Consider the following 23,162-nt stretch of genomic DNA (forward strand, 5'->3'; position numbering starts at 1 on the left):
GAGGAGGAGGAGGCAAAAGAAAAGTGGGACAAAAGAGGACACTATAAAGGAGGAGGTGGAGATGAAAGTGACGGAGGATAATAGCATGAAGGAGGCGGAGGAGGAAGAGAAAATGGACGCTGAGGTGATAAAGGAGGCTGAGAAGGAGGAGGAGGAAGTGAAGAAGAAGAGGAGGAGGAGGAGGCAAAGGAAAAGTGGTACAAAAGAGGACACTATAAAGGAGGAGGTGGATGAGAAGGAGGCAGAGGAGGGAAAGAAAATAGACACTGGAGTGATAAAGGAGGCTAAGGAGGAGGAGGAACAGTTGAAGAAGAAGAGGAGGAGGAGGAGGAAAAAGAAAAGTGACAGTGAAGAGATGAAGGAGAGTCTGAAAACGGAGGAGCAGATGAAAAGAAGAAGAGGAGGAGGAGGAGGAGGATAAAGAAAACTGGCACAAAAGAAGATGTCCAGAGCAGACCTGAGGAAAGTTTGCTGAACGAAAACAAAAGGATCATTTTTTATTATTTACAGATTTGAAAAGCTTAATAAAAAAAAAACTGTTGAAAAAAAAAACTGTTTATTTCTATTTGTTGTGTTTGTCTGCTCAATTGTCTGTTAAAAGTGTTGAATTTTGTGTCAGGAGTTGAGTTGGTGACTATATTGTTTCTAAAAAAACGATAAACACATGTTGCTAAAGTATGAACACATATACTTTATGAAATGGCCATGTTGATAATGTATCTTTGAATACAAAACTACAGTGTGGCATTACCAAATTGTCATGTTGAGAAATGACTTATCAACATGAACACAAACATCACAAGCTTTGTATGAAATGTTGTTTTTAATGACCCAATTGTGAAATATTTTAAAGCCGTAGAGTAAAGGATTTCATTTATTTTTAATCTGAATTACAGAAGAGGCCACTTTCCCCCCTTTTTCTTATAAGTGGAAACAAAAATGTTGAGTGTAGAAATGCAAATAGTAAAATTTAGATTGGACAGTAAACAGGTCTTGTATTTGGCTTATTCAGTGATCAGTACTCAATGTGACCATATTGCAATTAATTTAGTTTACAACCTTACCATTTAGTTGTTGTTTTTTTATTTTATCTATGATTACTTTTATATTATTATTATTATTATTATTAGTAGTAGTAGTAGTAGTAGTAGTAGTAGTATTAGTATTATTAATAATTTTACTCTTATTCAGATTAAGCCCCCATCTAAAATATAAATAGAATCTCCCTGCATTATGTTTATTAATTTATTATTACAGATGAATTGAATTTAATTGAATTTTCCTTTAGCTTAGTCCCTTATTTATCAGGGGTCTCCACAGTGGAACGAACCACCAACTATTCCAGCATATGTTTTGAAATGGATGCCCTTCGAGTCGCAATCCAGTACTGGAAAAGACCAATACACTCTCATTAACAATTCACCTTTAGCAAATGTCTTTGGACTGTGGGGGAAACCGGAGCATCCGGAGGAAACCCACGCAAACATGGGGAGAACATGCAAACTCCACACAGAAATGCCATCTGGCCCAGCTGGGACTCGAACCAGCGACCTTCTGTGAGGTGACAGTGCTAACCACTGAGCCACCATGCCACCTCATTTATTATTATTATTATTATTATTATTATTATTATTATTATTATTATTATTATACGCTTATTAGGTTTGAGCCCTCTAAAATAAAAACCCTACAATTTCCCCGCCTTATAATAATTATTATTATTATTATTATTATTATTATTATACCCTTACTGGAGTTGCCCCTGCCTGATGGTCTCATGAATTAAAAATATCCATAATTAAATCCAGAAGGATCACCGCCTCTTCCTCTCCTCATCCAATTATTCCCTCTCCGTGTTTTATTTTATGTCATCCTAATCCACTAAGAACTGAATTCCAGTGTCTAGTTTTGTAAGGCACTGGAATCACCAACAGATCCACCGAAAATGCACCGCCGGGTTTTGTTTTGCTCTGCTCCACAGAGGACTCCAGTGCCAGGTTTTGTAGCATCCCTATATTGCCCATTGCCTATCGCAACGCAGGATGAACTAGTGGGAACAGAAACACTATGGCTGCCAGTCTCTCCCTGACTCAGGTAACCTCCCTTTCTACACAAATATAGCACTCTTCAGGCCACTTTCCAGCGGTTCTAATGGGTTTACCAGATCTGCTGAGCCTTAAATGTGCGCTTTAGGGCGAAAAGCGATCACAGCCCGCTGTCTGTTCGCAGCTGTTTAAAGTTGTTTTCAGCCATTTGCTTGTGGAGAGAAAAAGTTTCAGTGTGATCTTTTAGGGACTTGCGTAAGGGCGTAGCTTAGTGTGTCAGTGTTGAACTAGGGTGGGTTGTACATGTATTTGCTTTTTTCGCAGTTTATGTTAATCTAAAGTGACTACTGTTGCTTTTTTTTCTTCGTAAGATCATGTTTCTTTAAAATGTACCGCTTATGAACGTGTGGAGGTTCTTGTAAAACTGTCGTTGAAAACTTGAAAGAGGAGCTGCAGTGGTGATTACGACTTCATTTTATGGCACAATGACCTTTAAATTATAGTATTAAGGGCATTTTTTGACATACATTGGTTTTGGTTTAGTGGTGGGTAATGTATTAGTATATGGCAGGCTGTTTATAGTGGCATTGTAAAGCAGCAGGAAGTTTTGCTGCACTGCTAGCTCAGTGTTTCTCTATTCATCCTTTTAAAAATAGGAACTAGACATTGTTTGGTGCTAATATAGTCTAAAACTTCTGAATTACATTCACTGTGTGTATTTTTATTTTTATAAACTTTGTTGTTCTACTCATAACAACTTTTTGTGCTTCTTATCGACTGTTTAAACTAATTAGCCTGCTAGCTAAAGCATATTTGACACTCACCCGCTAGCTGGCTAAACTGATCGTCAACCTTCAAAAAAGGTTATAGTCAAGTAAAATCTGTCAAATCTCTAAACATTTAACTGGGAACTTATTTCCTATGTGCTCTTTACATGTTCTGAACTAATATTAATGTGACGTTCATAGATAGTATCTGACTGCATGTGCATTACATGCATAGAGCCACTTAAAACAGTTTACTAGTCCACAGGGAATCATGAATTGATTGAACTTAGGCTCTGAAATGGTCCTCACTTTGTATCTTGTCTTTTTTATTGCTTTAAGAATAAGACGTTTCTTTAATGGCAGTGGTGGTTGTAGTGTTGACCACATGCAGCTGATGGTGCTCTCAGTTTAGAAGCAAAGCACGCATGCATGAAATATGCATTTCAGCATTAGCTCATCGAGAATACTAGGAGGAGAAAGATGCATCTGTTATGTCTTCAGTGTTATCTGCGCAGCCAAAGAGCATAGGTTCGGTTAGGACTTATTGCAAGGTAACAGGAGGTAAAAGAGCAATTCTAGCGTTATGGATGTGATGTTTGCAGTAAAAGCTCTAAACATAAATTCACAAAATCTGTGTTCACATTATATTGAACATCTGTTTATATTTTCCAGAACAACCGACCACAGAGTGATCATATCTATCTGTAAACCTGTTTTGTACTTTAGATGAGGGAAGTTAACATACGTTTTGGATGTGACCAAAAAAGTTTGCGAGTTTACAGTACACAACATACTTTGTAGAAATTCAGTGAATTAAACTGCACAACCCAATAGAAATAATGATAATCAAAAGGATAAGAGTTGGCTCATTATAGAACATGCATGATTGATTTTATTTTAATGAATATTTTTTGCGTTTATGAAGAAAAAATGTCATGGATGTGACCTCTCTCTGTTATGGATGTGACAGATGTGAAATTTGCACTTGTGTGACTTTGGTAAATCAAATATAATAGTTTAAAAACACTGTCAGAGACATTTTTGAGTATTTCTAAAGTACTATATTCAAATCAATTCAATCATTGCTTTATTGGCATGGCAAATGTATTTTCAAAACTTTATTTATTTAGAACATACACGTCTAATTAAAAAACACAGTAAATATTAGTAGTAAAAAAAGATATATGAGCAATTCCAGCATTATGGATGTGAAATTTGCAGTAAAAACTCAAAACATAAATTCACATAGAAAGTATATGTTAACATTATATTGAAACATTTGTTTATAATTTCCAGAACAGCTAACCACAGAGTTAACGGACTAGAAAAATATCAATCTGTAGACATGTTTTGTACTTTAAATAAAGAAAATAAACACGGATGTGACCAACAAATGTATGCAAGTTTACAGTATACAACATACTTTGTAGAAATTCTGTGAATTAAAATGCACAAGCCAAAAGAAATGCTAATCAAAAGAATAAAATTTGTTTCTCTATAGAACAAAAATTGACTTTATTTTATTTGACATTTTTGCGTTTGTGTGACTTTGGTAAATCTAATATAATTGTTTGAAAACATTGACAGAGATATTTTTGAGTATTTCTAAAGTACTGTAAAGTACATGCTTGCACAAATAAAGTGTAGAAATGGTTTCCATATTTCGGTGAGAACTTTTTTTATGGCAAGGTTGACATTTGCATGGAAATATATATATTTAATTAATTAATTAATTAAATAAATAAAAATAAAATACTTGCTTATAGAAAACACCAGAAACGGTTTCCGTATTTTGGTGAAAACTTTATTTTTTCATGACAAGGTTGACATTTGCGACGCATGAAATTTCTTAAAAGCTAAATTATGTTTTTGAGTCACAAAGCCTTGATCTTTTTTTTTTTTTATAATTCAAGTTTTTTATTGTTTTCTTCTGGTTCATGACAAAATAATACAAACGCATGTTACAAGTGATTACTTGTGGCCTACTAAATGTAAGGCCAGAATGAATAAATACAGTGGTTACTAGGACAGAAGTACAGTATTGTTAGAAGAACCTGGTGAGTAGTTTTAAATTGTGTTACAAGCCATTGTCACATAAGACCAAAAGTCTTCCCATACTGGGATGCATACAGAGACCCCTGCTTTGTCCTTATTATGTAATTTGTAAAGTAAACGTTCATACGAGGCTGTTTTAGTCATTATATTGGCCCACTCTTTTAACTCTGGAATTCTGGGAGTTTTCCAGTGTTTTAAGATGACTCTAGCTGTCACTGAGATCCCCACCATGATGACTGTGAACTCTCCTTTTGTAAAAGCCTTGATCTTTTAAAAAAAATTGATGTGACTGATCGTTTTCTTCCCAGCTGTTAAATGGTTGCATGTTCATGATATTTGAGGCTATTTCACTCCAAATGTCTCTCTTACAGCTACATTGTTCTGTTTTCTATCCTTCTAGTCTGTTCATGGCTAGTATATAGATAATAAACAGCTAGGTAATAAAAAGGGTGATAAAATTATATGAGTGCAACCTTAAACCTGGCATTTTTAAAATGACAATTTATGTAGATAACAAAAATGTTTGATTTCATAATTGTAATTTCATTAATTTCTAAAATAAAATGTGTAAAATAAGTATTAAATGTATACATGCAGCAAATATAAATACTTAAAAGCAACCATGAAATAGTTTTTGTTTTGTTTTAAGGAATCCCACAATCACAAAACGTTTATCATAATAAGAATGTTACTTTTATAAAAACTGCATCTGCGATGTTGTGTAAATAAACCTTTTATCATATAATACTTGTAGTTATAGTACACAAAATTCTTAGAATTTACATTTGACTGTTCCTAGAGTGTGTACAGAGTTTGGTAAAACAGCAATTTCCTCCTTTTGCCCTACATTATGGAATGAAATGCAGAGTGTTATCATGTTAGAAACAATTCCATCTTTAAATATTTTTAAAAGTCTCACCTGGAAGAATCATGTCAATGTTTTGCGTATATTTTAATTCGTGATATTTTATGTGTGTCTACTTTTGTATCTGAAACATTTTAGCCTGGCCCCCCTTGTAAAAGAGATGCATATATAAATGGGAAATTTCTGGTAAAATAAAGCAGATGCTATCTTAGTGCACCCTGAAACTGCCATTGTCATTACAGAATATTTATTATTTTTATTTCATATTTGAGTTCAACTTTGGCTTTTTATAAGAAATTAAAGTTATAAAACAAGCAAATCCCCTGAATCAGTTAATATTTCATAATGTAATATTTGCAGCATCAATTATATCAGTATTCTGCAGCTCTTATAGTTTTTTGAATGCATTTCAGCAGTTTTCTATTGTTTTCTTTAGCTTCTCTGTAGACTTTGCTTAATCAAGATGGCATGAATAGAATGCCAGGACAGTTTTGTAGATTTACTTTTGTTGTATGTTTAATCATACTTTACTAAGCCTTTTGCTTTGTAGGAGTATAGTAACTTTAGGAAGAACATGCCAGAATAAAGCACAGGAAATGAGTTGGAATCAGAATAGCTTGAACGGCCAAAATGGTTTTAGTTTTTTTTTTCTAAAAAAGCAAAACAAAAACTCCTACTCCTTTCTCAGCGGGCAAGGAAATGTTTGGTGGCACAGAGTATTGTGTGCCAGCACCGCATTAGCATGCACCAGTAACCACCTGATGGGAGACAGACAGAGCTGTTGAACTACAACCAAAAAGCAGTTGGGATCTGGCAGAACTTTGCCTAACATAGCCAGAAAATCAAGTTGATGCTCATGCATCACAATGATGTCAGCTATGTAAGATCGTGTGAGCCTTGTAATAGCTTTTGATTGGCAGAAGCATTGGCGTTTACTTAATTTAAATAGCAATTATGAATTATTCTCAATATTGCATCTCATTTCACTTGATCCGTCCATATGTTATAAATTAGCCTCTTGGCCGTGACTAAACCCAGTGTCGATGATCTGGCTACGCAAATGTGGGTTCTGCCTGACTATTGTGCATCAAAAAGCTCAGTGTTAATGTGACGCTCGCCTCAGCAGAGAATGGCAGGAAACTTAAAAAAGCCGCTGTTAATGTGTGGATGAGCGTATAATCTACATCTTTAAATACAACAAAGGTTTGCAAAAACTTAAAGTCATTGTGAGATAGTTTGTGTTCACTTTGCTGGAAAGGCTCACCTGGTTGCCAGGTGGTTTTAATGTTTTCTTTACAGTGATCTGAATGCATCTTTGTTGCCAAGAAAGTCAGTAGTTTAGAAGAATGCACTGTTTGTTTGTCTTGATTAAATGCTTTATCATTTTAAGCTGTTTAAATAGATGAAATAATGCTTCTAAATCATTTTAATGGTGTTTTATTGTATTCGATTGCAGCTTTCAAGTGGCAATCCTGTCTATGAGAAATACTATCGGCAGGTAAGTGTTCTATCGTCTTTTTTCTGTGCCATGTCTCATTTTCGCTTCATAGGGCGCTTGGTGAAAGAAAAGAAATAAAACTCCAACCATGCTGTCAGTTTGAGATAAAAGCACTCTGAGGCTTCTGCCTCCCGTAAGTGTGGTTCTCTCAGTAAGAGGATGCCGCTATGAATTAGTGATGACTTTTTCCAAATTGACAGAACAGTCAGTGAAGAAGACGGTATAACTAGCATGTGGTTTAAACGTCTTGCTGCTGGTTTCCCATTCGAATGAATCTCTTCAGCTGAGTTTTTGTGCCTTCGATTGGACCAGATTTTTTTGTGTCTTGTGTTTTAAATGTAAATTTCTTTAATATCCACAGAAAAACACCTGAAGACTTTAACCTATGGCTATAATTTAATTTATGGCTAGAATTGTAGCTTTGCCATCACAGACTACCTTTTAAATTGTATTAATATAAATGGCTTATATGATTAAAATGTATGTATTAAATAATTTTTTTGGTTGCTAATCTTTTACCAGCTTGTTACAAACTTAAAAAAAAATTAAATTTGCCATGATTTCCTGGTCATCTTTTAAAGCATGCAGACATTTTTTTAAAAAAAGTTTATCTGAAGCAGTCTGGACTTATTTTTAGTCAGGAAAGTAAAAAAACAATAATGCTTACACATGCTCATGAGAACCTTTCTTCCATTCTATAAGACATGAAATGAATATTCAGGATACAGCATGAGCGATATGAGCTGCGGTTCAGTTAATGGCCACCGCTAATAAATAGTGTTTGATAGAGATGCACAGAGCATTTTTTATGTGCGATTGGCATGCAGATGTTTTTGTTTGTTTGTTTCAGTTTGGCCGATATCTGTCCACACATACTGCATTGCAACTGTTTTATACTACAAAATCCGTAACTGAAAAGTTAGGAGAGATCAGAGAAGCTGAAGGCGGAGAACAGATGCACTAGAAAGATATACCTCACTGACAGGCAGCACGTGACTGAACCATATTCAAGTGGCCAAACGTTCACACATTCTACTATTTTATACTTTATTTTCCCTGAGAAATATTAAATGTATGTTGATTCTAAGAGTTTTTAAAAATCTTGTAGAATATAGCATTATTTAGCATGCTATTGTATTTTTAATTAGCATCGCACAGGCTTAATACCAACTTTAACCTTCATTCATTTCATACTGCTGCAATTATTTTCAACTTTTAATAAAAAGTACTAGATGGATCATATTTATATATTTGGCCAGTTTGAACAGCATCGAAACGTCTGTGATGTGTGAAGTATTAGGAGAAAATCCCAAATATTATTGTGTTCTGTAAGTTGTTGGCTGCAGTTTCATTTAATGGCACTGGTGTCACTAATAACAAATGGATTCTGATTTCTGCGAATATCTCCGTAAAATTGTTATAGCATTTCACAATAATAGTTTTTTTTACTGTGTTTTCTGATCAGAGAAAAACATATCCATTGCTTACTATGCTTTATTCCACAACAGGTAGATCCGTCCAGCAGTGGGCTTGTAGGAGCTGGTGATGCAGCCTTGTTTTTAAAGAGATCTGGCCTTGCAGACCTGGTCCTTGGCAAGGTAACATCAATTAGCATGCTTTCAGTAATAGCAGTGTGGGAAATGCAAATCAGTGAATCGATTAATGCGTGCTGGAAACTTCAAGATCACTTAAATGGAACAAAATAGATGGTGTTATTTACTTGCTTATGTAATCGATTTTCAATTATTTGATATTAACAAGATTATGTTGCATTACATATTAATTTGCAACATTTTTAGAGCACTTTTACTTGTTCTACTCAGTTTCTTGCTTTAAATAGTCCAGTTCCTGTGTATCTCTCTACAATCCAACATGGTCTAAGGCCCCGTTTACACTAATACTTTTTCGTTTTAAAACAGTGTTTTAGATAGAAAACAATTCCTGTCCACACTCGCGTTTCTGAAAAGCTCTGCGTCCACATTACAATGTTGAAAACGCACATCACATGGCCCTACACGCACTCGGCATGGCATGCGCTGAAAGCTACTTCAGCGTATTCTCACGTCTGAGCTCCAGGCAGTCAGTGGGATCTCTGAGCACACCTGCCCAGCTGGATCTCATCTCTCCGTTAAACGCAATGTATAATTCATCTTGTGTAGTAGATTTATATCTAACAAGTCAGTCTTTTCAATCTGTTAGCCTACTTGTTCTTAGGTACGTGTTTTAGCGCAAAGATAATAAGTTAATATACCTATGAATTTATGTAAACACGTACACTGATTCCGCACGTTTGACCGATTGCTTGCATTTCCTATATTGTGTAAATTTACTGTACTTTATACTTTTATAATTAAGCTAATGTTGATTATTAAACTTATAGCTTACTGATTATTATATTCATGAAAAGAGAAGGCTATTTTGTATTTCACCATGCATAAAGTTTTCTGATAATCTTTGTGTGCATGTAGTCTGACATTAAGCACATATTGCCAAAGCACATAGCCTATTTGTCAATGAAAATGAAAGAAGGCAGTTATTAGGCTCCGTTTTGTTTTAAATTTCCATACAGTTAAGATGACGGTCATATAAATATGTACATGATGCCTTAACATTTTTGGTGTTTGTTATGTTTAAGTCGTTAATATTAAAATTAAAAACACAGTGCTTTTTCTCATGTTTTCATTTTATTGTTAAGATAGTGAAAGCCAGGGTCAATGACGTTATAAAAGTACACTGCTGTTACATTTGAAGATTTACCCAACGTTACAAGGAAAAGATGCAAGTCTGAACCGTATGTACTTGATATTGAGAAAAAGCCCCAATCAGGTAGCACGAATGTCTGCAGCCATGCCTCTGTTTTCAGATGTCTCCGTTTTCCCACATCCACACTTACATGGATAAGCAGCGTTTTAAAATGAAAATGGGCTCTTTGGCATTTTCGAAATGCTCTGTTTTTGAAGCTCGAAAACTCCAGGGTAGTGTGGACAAAAGGCATAAACGTAGCAAAACTTATCCATTTAAAACTAAAACGTATTAGTGTAAAATCTCAAAACCAACGGCTTTTGGTAATATCCAGAGTAACAAAGTCCACTAAAGGAGGTTGAGCGTTTTCATATGTGGCTTCTAAACTCGCACTCTGTTCAAAACTAGATTAAAAACTTATCTTTTTAGTAACGCAAATACATACTAACACAATGCATACTAACTGTAACTGTGGGATGCGTTAAGTGTGCTCCATGCAGATGAGTGGGATTGGCTAACGCCATGTACACTCTTCCTCTCTTTAAGCACCCGGCACTTTGTTAGCAATACTTTTTGTTTGTATAGCTAAGCTTCTTTTTCCCAATGTTTTGAAATTTTCTGATTTGATTGTAATGCAGTGGTGTGCAACTTTTGTGGCCCTGCTTTGAAACTATGATTGTTGTGTAAAGTGCTATACAAATAAACTAGAACTTTCTACTCTATTTAATGTCACTATAAAAGTTAATTGTACATATAGCTCTGATTTCTGATTCATCTGACTCCTGGTTTTCCTTCTATATTGCACAGATATGGGACTTGGCAGATTCCGAACGCAAAGGCTCACTAAACAAGCAGGTATTTTGAGAATCAGCATTGTTATGATGATACATTGTTGTGTAAATAGTTTGAGAAAGACATTTTGAACAATATTTGCCTGCCTGTCTCCTACCAGCAATTTTTTGTAGCCCTCCGTTTGGTGGCGTGTGCTCAGAATGGACTTGAAGTTGCTTATAAGAGCCTGAACACTGCCGTCCCTCCCCCAAAGTTTGTAAGTCAGACTTTAACTTCCTCTTCCTCTCCACCAGACCAGGAAAACGTCATCACATGTCCCATTAAAGCCAGGGAGACCTGGGAATATAATTACCAAAGACTTTAAAGCTGCTGAGGCTGTGATTTTATTTGCTTACTGGGGGGAAAATGGCTTTATGTGTCTATTGACTTGATGATGGTTCTTCTGTTTCCTGTCTAGCACGACACTAGCAGTCCTCTTCAGTTTGGCCCTGTGCCTGCCGACACCCCATGGGTAGTCAAGGTCAGAAATCCACAACAGATTTTTAATTATTTGTATAAATGTTGTCATAAATGTAGAATTATTCATAATTATAGATCGGCCTTTCCCTTTAGTGCCACGGTCCCTTTATTGCTCATTTATGAATGTGTTGTGTGTGTCATATAGGCAGAGGAGAAGGTGAAATTCGATGCCATCTTCGAAAGCCTCTCTCCAGTGGGTGGCATGCTCACGGGTGATAAGGTCAAACCAGTGCTTCTCAATTCTAAACTCCCTGTGGATGTTCTTGGCAGGGTAAGATGAATACGGTGGAAAACAGGTTTATATTCAAAGTGCATTGCGTAGTGTATTATAATACTTTTTTTTATATATATATATATATATATATATATATATATATATATATATATATATATATATATATATATATATATATATATATATATATATATATATATATATATATAAGGTGCATTTGTAGGCCTAGACACCAGGGTGCGCTCTTGAGCCATTACTTGAAAGCATAGTATTTTTAAAGGGAAAGTTCCAAAACTGAAAATTCTGTCATCATTTACTTAGTTTCTGTCTTCTGTTCAAAACAAGTAAAGATATTTTAAAGTAGGATGAGAACCTGTAATCATCGTCTTTCATAGTATTGTGGAAATACTACTTTTGAAGTCAGTGATTTTCATAGTAGATTTGCGAAATTCAACATAATTAAGAAACTCATAATTGTTTGGGACCACAGGAGGAAAAATGGTGAGTAAAGTTTTATTTTTTTGGTGAACTGTCCCTTTAAAAAATGAATAATAATAAACATAAATCTTATGTACAGCTGATGTAAGAAATGTAGTGATGTGGTGATTTGTCGTTCCCTCTTGAAAATGTAAATATGTCACCAATAAACAATTGTTTACACTTTATTTTGATGGTCTATTTGATTATTTGTAGATTGTCTGCTTGGTATCTGTTGAGACTGCTCCTTCAACAGACATTTAACTGACTATAAGAAACTTGCAAGTACATGTCAACTTACCCCAACCCCAACCTAACAGTCTACTTATAATCTAATGAGAATTGGTTGGCATGTAGATGCAATGTAACTTAAATTCAACAAATGTGCCATCAAAATAAAGTGTGACCAAACATTTTAATGGAGTGAAATGTTGTCATTGATTTCTTTTGGATGTATGTTATAGGTTTGGGAGCTCAGTGACATTGACAGAGATGGCATGCTGGACAAAGATGAGTTTGCTGTGGTGAGTTTTGTCATGTCAGACTATTCAAAATATTAATTTTATGGGGTGCATGTTTGCATGACGGTTTTCAACTATAAATGGAGGACGCTTTATGCCTGTGGTTGTTCATTTGCTCAACAACTCCATGCTGGGAGCTTTAAAAGCAAACATTTTGAAAAAAGCAAGTTTCAAAGTGAAAGTTTTTGAAAATGACACCAGTATTACCTTTGTAAATTACAAAACATGCTATAGTAGTGTTTCTTTACAAACTGACATTGCCAGCTACTGACATGGCATGAATAATGCAGCATATTTAGTTCTGCACATGAAACTTAAGAATAATGTAAAGGAACAACTTTTACATTCATGACACAACACTGTCACATAAACAAACTACTAGTTGGTCCTTTTGTTGTGTGTTTTTTTATTTCTATTTAGATTTATTTTGCACATCATTTTAGTTTTATTTTAGTCAAATTTTCTAATTTTTTCTCAGTTTTAATTGTTTACATTTTTAAAAGTTATAATATGTTTTATTTGAACTTTTATTTAATATTTTATTTGAGCTTTTTTGTGCAGTTAGGGCATGCCGACTGTTTTGAAAGATGTAATGCATACACACAGTTCCGTGGTTTAAATTGAGACCGCCATTGGCAGATCAGGCAAAATGTTAGTTTTAATTCCTGTTTGAATTAAGAATTAAGTTATTCATGGCATTAAATCCTGTTTCCTGTTTGAAAAAAATGTCTTTAACAATTTTTATACTCAAATCCCTAAAGGTGCAGTACGCAGATTTGTGGAGATGCTGTGGAAAGCTTTTTCATCAACATTTTTAAAAAAAATGCTTACTTTGCCCTTAAAACCTAAGAAGCACATCTGTCCAGATTTTATAGTTCACATACTGAGTGTGTTTGTGTGTTTTTAGGCCATGTATTTAGTATACAGAGCCCTGGAGTCTGAGGCGGTTCCCATGTGCCTCCCAGCCGCTCTGATTCCACCATCAAAACGAAAACCAGCATCCAGTCCTCCTGTGATGCCCCTTCTACCATCACCAGCACAGCACAAAGAGAGAAACTCGGCCCACTCTGGGTCTAAAACACTGCCAGCAAAATCACCATCACAGGTACGTTACTTTGCTTATACAATCAATTTATTCAGTTTGTTATTAATCAGAATGATATGAATGATTATGGTGCTTGCTGCCATTGTCATTTATAAATGGCCCAGATTAAATCAATTTTTGTTATTTGTTTGTATGTGTGTGCAGTGGGTGGTATCTCCAGCAGATAAAGCCAAATACGATGACTTATTTGCCAAGACAGACACTGACATGGATGGTTTGGTATCTGGTGCTGAAGTCCGATATATATTTCTAAAGACTGGTTTGCCATCAGCAACTTTGGCCCGTATTTGGTAAGATATTGCTGATTCCATTTAGATTTGTTTCTTTTTTCCATAAATGGTCTTGCTAATTGCACTTTAAGGTATAAAATCATAGTATTATATATAAAATTCATCCAAATATTATAATGTTATAAAATTAAAACTTGCCCTTGCTTTGTTACAGACATATTAGTTTTTTTTTCTCTGTGTGTGTGTGTGTGTGTGTGTGTGTGTGTGTGTGTGTGTGTGTGTGTGTGTATATATATATATATGTGTATGTGTGTGTATATATTTATGTGTATGTATGTATGAATATATATATGTGTGTATGTATGTGTATATATATATATATATATATATATATATATATATATATATATATATATATATATATATATATATATATATATATATATATATATGTGTGTATATGTATATCTGTGTGTGTTCAACAGACAAAAATCCAATATGTCTGTACATATTTACAGTGTACATATATATAATACTATAAATAAGTATTGAGCGCGTCATGTTTTTTCCTGGGAAAAATAATTTTAAAGAAGCTGTTAACATGGAATTGAACCAGATTTTGTAAAAACCAAAACAATACAAACATACAAATAAAACTAAACAAAAAGATCTGAAAAATTGTTGTGTAATAACAATGAAATGGAGAAAGTACTGAAGTACAGAAAATGTATTTAATACTTTATATAAGAGACTTTTTTCAGTGATGGCAGCTTAAAGACGCCTCTCATATGGAGAACAACGTCTCATGCATTGCTCATGTGTGAGTTTTTCACAGACTTTTAGAGACTGAAAAATCCTGATGGCTCTGTGGGTCTCGTCTATTAAATCTGAGCTTTATTTTGTATTTTATATTGGACTCAAGTCAGGTGATTGGCTGGGTCATTCTACAGCTTGATTTTCTTTCTCTGAAAGCATTTGAGTTTCCTTGGCTGTGTTTTGGCCCATTGTCTTGCTGAAATGTCCACCCTGGTTTCATCTTCATCATCCTGGTAATGTAGATGTTGGACTGAAGCAACTAATATTCATTTACAATGACAAAGGGCAGACGGTTGCTGAAGAACTAAGGAGAGATTTCAGCTGCTGTTTGGGCCTTTAGTGCCTTTTCTACACCTCCCTTTCTACATTTGTTCAATACTTTATCCCTGTGTCATTTCATTTTATTACACATAACTTCATTTGTAAACTAGTAAGATTTTTGTTCTTTGCATATATGCATTTCTTTGTTTGCTATCAGCATAAACCTCTTGCTATAAACCACCTGGAGCAAGTAAATTAGCATTTTGGGGTATACTATCCTTTCATATAAACTGAATGTAACAGTGTATTTTGTTGTAGTGTTTCTGTATGTGGACTTAATGTTTTCTGCATGTTTCTATAGGGAGCTTTGTGATATAGGAGATGTTGGGAAGCTCACCCGAGATCAGTTTGCACTGGCTCTATATCTTATCAATCAGAAGCTGTCAAAGGGAATCGAGCCACCTCAGACACTCTCTCCAGAAATGATTCCTCCTCCTGATAGACTGGCACGACAGGTACGGGAATGTCACGGGAATAAATAATATATTTTTAAAAAATGTACTAAAAAGGGTTTTAGGTATTTGTTATGTTTATTTTAGTTTTCGCTTAATTTTAGTACTTAAGTTATTTTGTTTTAGTTTGGCAGATTCATCTAACTAATGAAACATTTTTGTAAATTGTGACCAATTTTTGTTTCAGCAAACTAAAAATATTTAGAATGTTTTAACAAAAATGTAGTTTCTGTGATGAATACTAATAATATTGTCATCTTTTATTGTTTTTTAAATTTAACATCTATGAAAATGATGACAGAATTTTCTGTTTTGGGTAAACTGTCTTTAATTTCATCAGCAAGACAGAAAAATCCCTTATTGCATGGGAATAAAAAAAAACATTTAAACATATATATTAAAAAGGTTTTCAATTCATGGCAAAGCTGAGAGAAGCTAATGTGGCAAATTCAAAAACCTTTTGAAGCGGCAAAGCTTAATTTTCCACACACTCCTTCAAATAGGCTGATATGCTTCTAATGATGCATAAGAAAAATGATTAAGAATCTTGAATGTAATGGTGCTGCTTATAACTTCATCAAAAACATAGCCTGAAAGAACAGCATTTGTTTATTTTTTAAAATCAACATTACAAACATTTTAATACCACTTTTGGCTCTTACCATCAAACATATTTTGTTGAAATGTAGAAGTTTAAATTCCAGTAGACAATTTTTTTTAAGGAGAGTACTTAGATGGACGTTTTTAAAAAGGTACCACCATGAAGAGTTTTACATTTCTTATCAAAAATAGAACTGAAAAATCATATTAACTTTGAATACATTTTTTTGTGAATTTTATCTATTTATATTTTATATATTTGTCTTTTTTAGTATAATACGAATTTGTTTTTATCATGTAATATTTTAATGTATATCCATTTGGCCATGAAATAATAGCATTAAGTTGCTGATGTGGCAATAAATATGTAATAAATTAATAATAAATAAATACCACTTTTGAGTAATGTATTCCTGCTAAATAAGTGGTAAATCCTTTATTATATTATAATCAATATATTGGGTCATTATCTATTTTATCAACTAAATTTCTCCCTCACTAATGCTTTCACCTTGATCTGATCTGATCTAATATATTATTTAACGATGTTAAGTTCATTTTCCTTTTAATAACTTTTCTAATATTTTTTTAATGCTCACACTATTCTTTCTTTTGAACAGAACAATGCTATCACAGTGCAGGCTGCAGATTTCTCCGCAATAAAAGAGTTGGACTCTCTTACTAATGAAATCATGGACCTACAGAGGTGAGTTACTGAATGTAAAATGTCTTCTCAACCCATGGGTTTATTTATAGATGAACAAAATGCTTTTTGTGACATTTTTAGCATTTTTGATTCTCAATTTTTTTTTAAGCATTAGGCCATCTGTTTCAGTTTAGTATGTGTTTGGAGTTTCCCAACAATTCCCTCACATTGGTGCGCAGGAGCTTCTGAAACTACAGAAACAGAAGTGTGTAATCTTAGTGTGTGACTGTACATCAGTCTGTCTTCAGGTCATGATAGATTCTCTTGAACCGTTGAATGGCTTCTTTAATGAGTATCTCATTACTTTGTGTGCCACGCTCTGTCATCATAATGTGCAAGGTCATATCAAGTGAAATGATTGGCCACAGTGTTTAGAAAAATGAAGTCACTCGTGTTAAAGGGATGATTCATCCACAAAAATGAAGACATTAAAAGAAGTTATGGATTGCTCACCCTCATTGTTTTTTTTGCACACTGAAGGTGAGAAATCATACTTTTATAAAAATCTATTTGTGGCACGGTGGCTCAGTGGTTGGCACTGTCTCCTAACAACAAGAAGGTCACCGGTTTGAGTTCCAGCTGGGTCAGTTTGCATTTATGTGTGAAGTTATCATGTTCTCCCCGTGTTGGCATTTGTTTCCCCCACAGTCCAAAGACATGTGCTGTAGGTGAATTGGATTACCTATATTGGCCGTAGTATGAGTGTCTGAGTCTGTGTGTGTGTGTGTGTGTGTGTGTGTGTGTGTGTGTGTGTGTGTGTGAGAATATGAGAGTATATGGGTGTTTCCCACTACTGGGTTGCTGCTGGAAGGGCATCCACTGTGTAAAACATTTGCTAGAATAGTTGGCATTCCACTGTGACCACCCCTAATAAATAAGGGTACTAAGCCAAAGAAAAATAAATGAATAAAAATCTATTTTTATAATGTAATACATTTTAAGAATGCAATTGCAGTGCTCTCAAATGAAAAACATACAAATAACTAATATGCTAGTCATATATTCTTTATATTACTATTTGTATTTTGAATTAAAGAGGTCACACACTGGATGCGCTGCTCAGCGCCGTGACATGGCGCAAACATGACAGTTGGAAGTATCACACCAGACTCCCACATTCTCATGTTAAATTAGCAAGGAAACTATTCAGATGGTGCTCTGGTGCGGCAGAAATATGAACAGTGTCCTGAGTCATAGCTGTGCACCGTGGACAACCCCAGACTTGCGGGGCTGGTGTGCATAACCTGATAGAAATCTATGTTTAGAATTCTAAAATGCATGGCGCTACATGGTGCAGCACGTCGCTATGGTGTGCGTCCCCCTTTAGATTAGTATTTATTTATATTGTGCAGTTTAATATTTTAGCTTAGATTTTTATTCATTTTTTTATTTAATGTTCTTTTGTCATCTTTATTATTGTTGTTTTAATTTTATTAATTTAATACTTAAGCAATTTAATACTTACTAATTATGTTTAACACTTAAGGAAAATTTAATACTTGAGGAAAACTCTACTATGCCAAGCAGACATTTCTGTTTCAGTTCTGTTTTTTTGTAATTATATTTAGTAAATATATTTTGCTTTAGCCAATGGAAACCATTTGTTTTAGATGACAGTGACTACTCTTGTTGTTTCAACTAAAGCCATGCAGCTAGATTGTGTTGAAACTAAAGTTGTATGTCACAGATAAACACATTGAATGAATAGATTTATTGTAAAACTGTCACTCAAAATAATGATTGTTCATAAACAAAACACTGAGTTGCAGTCTATACCTTACATAATCTTCATTATATTGCTCAAGAAAGCTACTTTGCTGTACTTTGCTAGTTTCCTGTAAGCATTAAAGTCTCCAGAGAAACAAATGCTGCTTTTGAGTCGCTAGTCCACAGAGGAGAGGTGGAGCTCTCATTTACACAAACACAGAAGATGCCCCCACCGCTGCTTTTTTCCTTCATCTCCGAATTACAGTTTGAGTAAAAGCAGACACAGTCACCTGTCAGCACACTCACTCACAGTGCCAGATGCACCATCAGTTTTAGCACTTCTCACTTCCTCCTTTGGGGAAATAGTGCAAGAGAAAGAGTAGGTGAGAAGTAATGAGTCCGCTTGCAGTGGAGAAAGCAGAAGGCGATGAGCAGAAAGTATAGGAGACAGCAAGAGTCTGGAAGATGGGCTGCTGTTTGCCACTAAAATGATGCGGGCGGTTCGGGATTGCCTTAAATCTCCACGGCAACGGGCGACCTCAGGTGACAGGTAGGAACAGGCCACGCCCTCTTTCCAATAAGAGAGCAGCGATAATAGGCTGTTTGTGCTCTGTTGTTGTTTTCAGCAGATCCGGTTTGCTCAAGAGTTGGTTTCTAGATGAATTCAGGGCTGTTGGCAAGACTTATTTTATTCTGTATTATTTATATACACTCCTTTAGTCTATTTACTTGTGTTTCTTGTGGGAGGTTGACTCACGGTGTGTGTGTGTGTGTGTGTTTGACTCTTGGTCAGATGCATGTGAGTTTCTCTGTTGCTGGGAAGACTGCAGCATGAACTCACAGTGTCAGAATCTAGGAGGAAACGTTGAGTCAGAGCTTAATACTGTTCATCTAAGATGCTCTTATGTCTTTTAATAACATTATTGTGAATATTTTTTTTCTATTCTTTCTTTTTTCTGATCTTTCAGTTGCACTTTCGCTAGCTTGGAAACCTTGCAATAAGAAATTCTCCAAAGAATAATTCCAGCATCATCATAAAGCTATTTTAAATCATAAAGCAGTATTTTCTAAGTTGAAAATGTTTTTAAATGGATTTAACATGCAAACGCTTGTAAGGATTGTTATTAGTGCTATGTGGGTTTGTAACCTAATAGATAGCTAACGGAATATTTGATGTATTCTCTTCCGTTTTTCTTCACTTTATTTTAATTGTCCCTATAACACATTTGGTTGAATTTAAGTTACATTGCATCTACATGCCAACTAATTCTCATTAAATAGAAGTAGACTGTTAGGTTGGGGTTAGGATTAGGGTCAGTGTATGTTGACATATACTTGCAAAGTTACTGATAGTCAGTTAAATGTCTGTTGAAGGAGCAGTATCAACAGATATTAAGCAGACAGTCTACTAATACTCAAATAAGAATGAATTGGCATGTAATTGCAATGCAACTTTTAGTCAACAAAATGTGCAATAGGGACCATAAAAATTAAGTCTTTCTCTTTTTTCTGTACATTATTAAAGAATGTTTTGTTATAAATTTATATTTCTTGATAATTCATATAATCCAAGTCAGCTACACTTTGAGAATCAAAAACCATATACAGGCAAACCAAATAATACTCATGTCTCCTGACGAAACATTGAGGTCAATGTAAATAATTTTCAGTTTCCAAAAGGCATATTGTTTAAATTCAAAGGACCTCAGTGAACCAAGGGTGATAATTATGTTTAAATCAAAATCGAAAATCACATGCACCCAAAATAAAATGCCTCTAATCAGATTGATATCTCAGTTAAATAGTAAATGTAAATTGCTCAGGAGGATCAAATTCACTTGTGATTGGATTGAAATGGGTGGTGTAGGCCTGAAATAATCTAAACGACGAGTAACAATTAACCATTTAGTAAAAAAAATTTCTTCTTGTGAAATACCATGATACATGTATTATAATTTGAATCAAATGATTAGCCAAGCAAGGAGGCCTATTTTGAATTTTGCATTTACATTCACACATAGATGAATCCCATTGAATCACTTGACTTGGGTTAGTAAGCGGACTACTGCTAAACAAATCATACACCCTTGCAATCACATATCAACACATATCGGTCATTCCTTGTCTCTAAAATATCATGAAACAATATTCAATAAGAAGAATTTCAACAGTACCAATTAAGCATATTAGAATAATTTGCTGACTAATCGCGTGGCACTGAAAACTCAAATAATGTCTGCAAAATACTTACATTTTTGTATGATGTGTAACAAAATTTCAACTGAAACATGAGTACAGGGTGGGACAGGGTAGCTCCTCCCCTTTTTAAAAGCCGCCAATAATGCTTTGTTTTACTACAGCTCTACCACTGAGAGTGGTTGAGATCAAGCACATCAAATGAAAAGCAAATAAGAAGCATCTTGAAGGGGGCGGTTTATGTCAGATACTGTAAAGCATTTGATTGGTCAGAAGATTTGATGAGAAACTGAAAATGAGGTGACGTCAAAAAATTGTTGATCCATTTACACGGAGGTGACAAACCCCAAGCTTTGGATGTTTACATTTTCTAAATGTGAACTTTGTCACTGTTTTGGAGCACATTAGTATGTAGATATTCTTAAGACTCACATACTCATACTAATATCTAAACTTTATTTTGATTTCATGGGGACTCAGAATTACCAGAGATTTAATACTTTGGTCTGTCACTAGCAAGCAGCATTTCAGTTTTCTAGAAAACACGGTTTAGCGTTGTAGAATTGTTTGCTTTATTTTACCTGCGTAACCCAAATATAGGGCTGTGCAATATGACAATATATATAATACAAATATAAAACAAAATATAGTGTATCGTTTCATATTATGCTCTTGTTTATTTTGTTGTGTCACAAAATACATTGAGATATGATCACAGTATTGCATACGATAACGGGGATGCAGACAGAAACATGACAGAAAACAGCATTATGAGAAAGTTGCAATTGTGAAAGTACAATGTTTACATTTGCCATTTTATTTAGTGATTTTTTTTTTTTATGCATTTTTGTTGGAACTGTAATCATAAATTAAAAAAAACTTTCATAATTATCAATATTTGTTTTATATTGTATGTATTTCTTAAATCCCATGGCACTTCTCATAAAGAGTATTAGTGTAACCTGTGTGTTCAGGCTAAATGACCTCAGCCCTTACCGATAATGGCCTCCCAGTCATCCCCATCCACCGAATGGGCTTTATCACTGTCTCTGCAATAGCTGGTGTGTACTGAGCGCACTGGCGCCGATGTCCTGTGCCTGTCCAAGTGAATGCCTCACACTAGTGTGGTGTGGAGAGACCCCTCCCCCTCATGATTGTGAAGTGCTTTGAGTGTATGACCATACACAATAATTGCACAATATAAATATACATTACATTATAGTTCTACATTTTTAATCAAACATTTGCCCTGAAGTTCTAAATAAACTGAGAAATATATCTGATCATATATGAATGAGTAGATTTGGGAGTGTATAATTTAAAACATAATAAGAAATAGTCCTTTGCATGTGGTCAAAAAAATGATATGCATATTTACATACATTTACAGAAATGGTCCTATATTGTGATACCTAAAAAACGACAAACGTACAAGTGACAAATATGATATTATTCACCTTGTTTTATTTATATAATAATTGTATTTTTAATGAGTGTTTATTTATATTGTGCACTTTAATATTTTGATAATGCTGATAATTTTGCAATAGACATTGATAATAGCACAATTCTTGCCTCTGTGCAGGTAAAGAGTTTGTGTGTCATCTTGGATGGCATACTCTCATTTGAAGGTCATGTCAATAATATTACACATACTGCATATTTCCACCTGCGTAAAATCACTCGTCTCTGCCCTTCGCTCACAACCAATAACACGACAATTCTCATCCATGCATTAGTTACTTCTCATCTTGACTACTGTAATGCACTTCTCTCTGGGCTTCCTTCTAAACTTCTTTATAAACTCCAACTGGTTCAGAACCATGCAGCTCGTGTCATCTCTAGGACTTAATCTCACGAGCATGTCACACCGCTTCTTTATCAGTTTCACTGGCTTTTGGTAAAGTTTCGGATTGATTTAAAATATTGCTTCTCACTTTCAAGGCACTTCATAATCTTGCTCCTCAATATCTCACTGAACTTCTCTATATTTATACCCCTACTCGCACTAGGCATGGGCTGGTAAAAGATTCTGACGGTATGATAACCTTGGATAAAAATATCACGGTTTCACGGTATTGTGATGACTGCTCTAAATATATTCTTTTTAAATGTCTGGGTAAAAACAGTGTTTCTGCAGGTTTCATCACGTCAAATTTAAGAGTATTTAAGACCTTTTTAAGATTATTATCAATGAAATTTCGGACTATCACAGGGGAAAACGCAAATAGTTTTCTGTAATAACCAGTGGAACTTTTTTTACTTTCCAAATTAAAATAAAAATTCAGTTATTTTAAATAATGTGTCAAAACAAGCAAACTCTAGTTATATACATGTATATTTTTATTAGCACAAATTTTCTTTTTAAAAAAGACAAGTTTTTAAAGCTATAATAAGCAATATTTATGCACAAAATAAATAAAAAATTTTAAAATGCAATTTTGTTTTCTAATGTTCAATATAATATTTTCAGAATTCTGAGGTCTAAATCAAGGTTAATATTTTTTTTGAGG

At 34.4% G+C, this 23,162-nt stretch overlaps 1 protein-coding gene across 1 annotated transcript in view; it reads left to right on the forward strand.

The window, feature by feature from the left end:
• Positions 1-2,026: 2,026 nt before the first annotated feature.
• The window catches only part of eps15 (epidermal growth factor receptor pathway substrate 15), a 46,331-nt gene continuing 25,195 nt past the window's right edge, over positions 2,027-23,162 (forward strand). Inside the window, exons 1-12 of the mRNA XM_056463879.1 lie at positions 2,027-2,094; positions 7,189-7,230; positions 8,739-8,828; positions 10,780-10,827; positions 10,925-11,020; positions 11,222-11,284; positions 11,429-11,554; positions 12,460-12,519; positions 13,424-13,621; positions 13,766-13,911; positions 15,290-15,443; positions 16,661-16,746. Of these exons, the coding sequence (XP_056319854.1) occupies positions 2,068-2,094; positions 7,189-7,230; positions 8,739-8,828; positions 10,780-10,827; positions 10,925-11,020; positions 11,222-11,284; positions 11,429-11,554; positions 12,460-12,519; positions 13,424-13,621; positions 13,766-13,911; positions 15,290-15,443; positions 16,661-16,746 (1,136 nt within the window). The 5' untranslated portion in view covers positions 2,027-2,067. The remainder of the gene's footprint in view (positions 2,095-7,188; positions 7,231-8,738; positions 8,829-10,779; positions 10,828-10,924; positions 11,021-11,221; positions 11,285-11,428; positions 11,555-12,459; positions 12,520-13,423; positions 13,622-13,765; positions 13,912-15,289; positions 15,444-16,660; positions 16,747-23,162) is intronic.

This window comes from Danio aesculapii, chromosome 8 (genome assembly GCF_903798145.1).
Source record: "Danio aesculapii chromosome 8, fDanAes4.1, whole genome shotgun sequence".
Classification (NCBI taxonomy): Eukaryota; Metazoa; Chordata; class Actinopteri; order Cypriniformes; family Danionidae; genus Danio; species Danio aesculapii.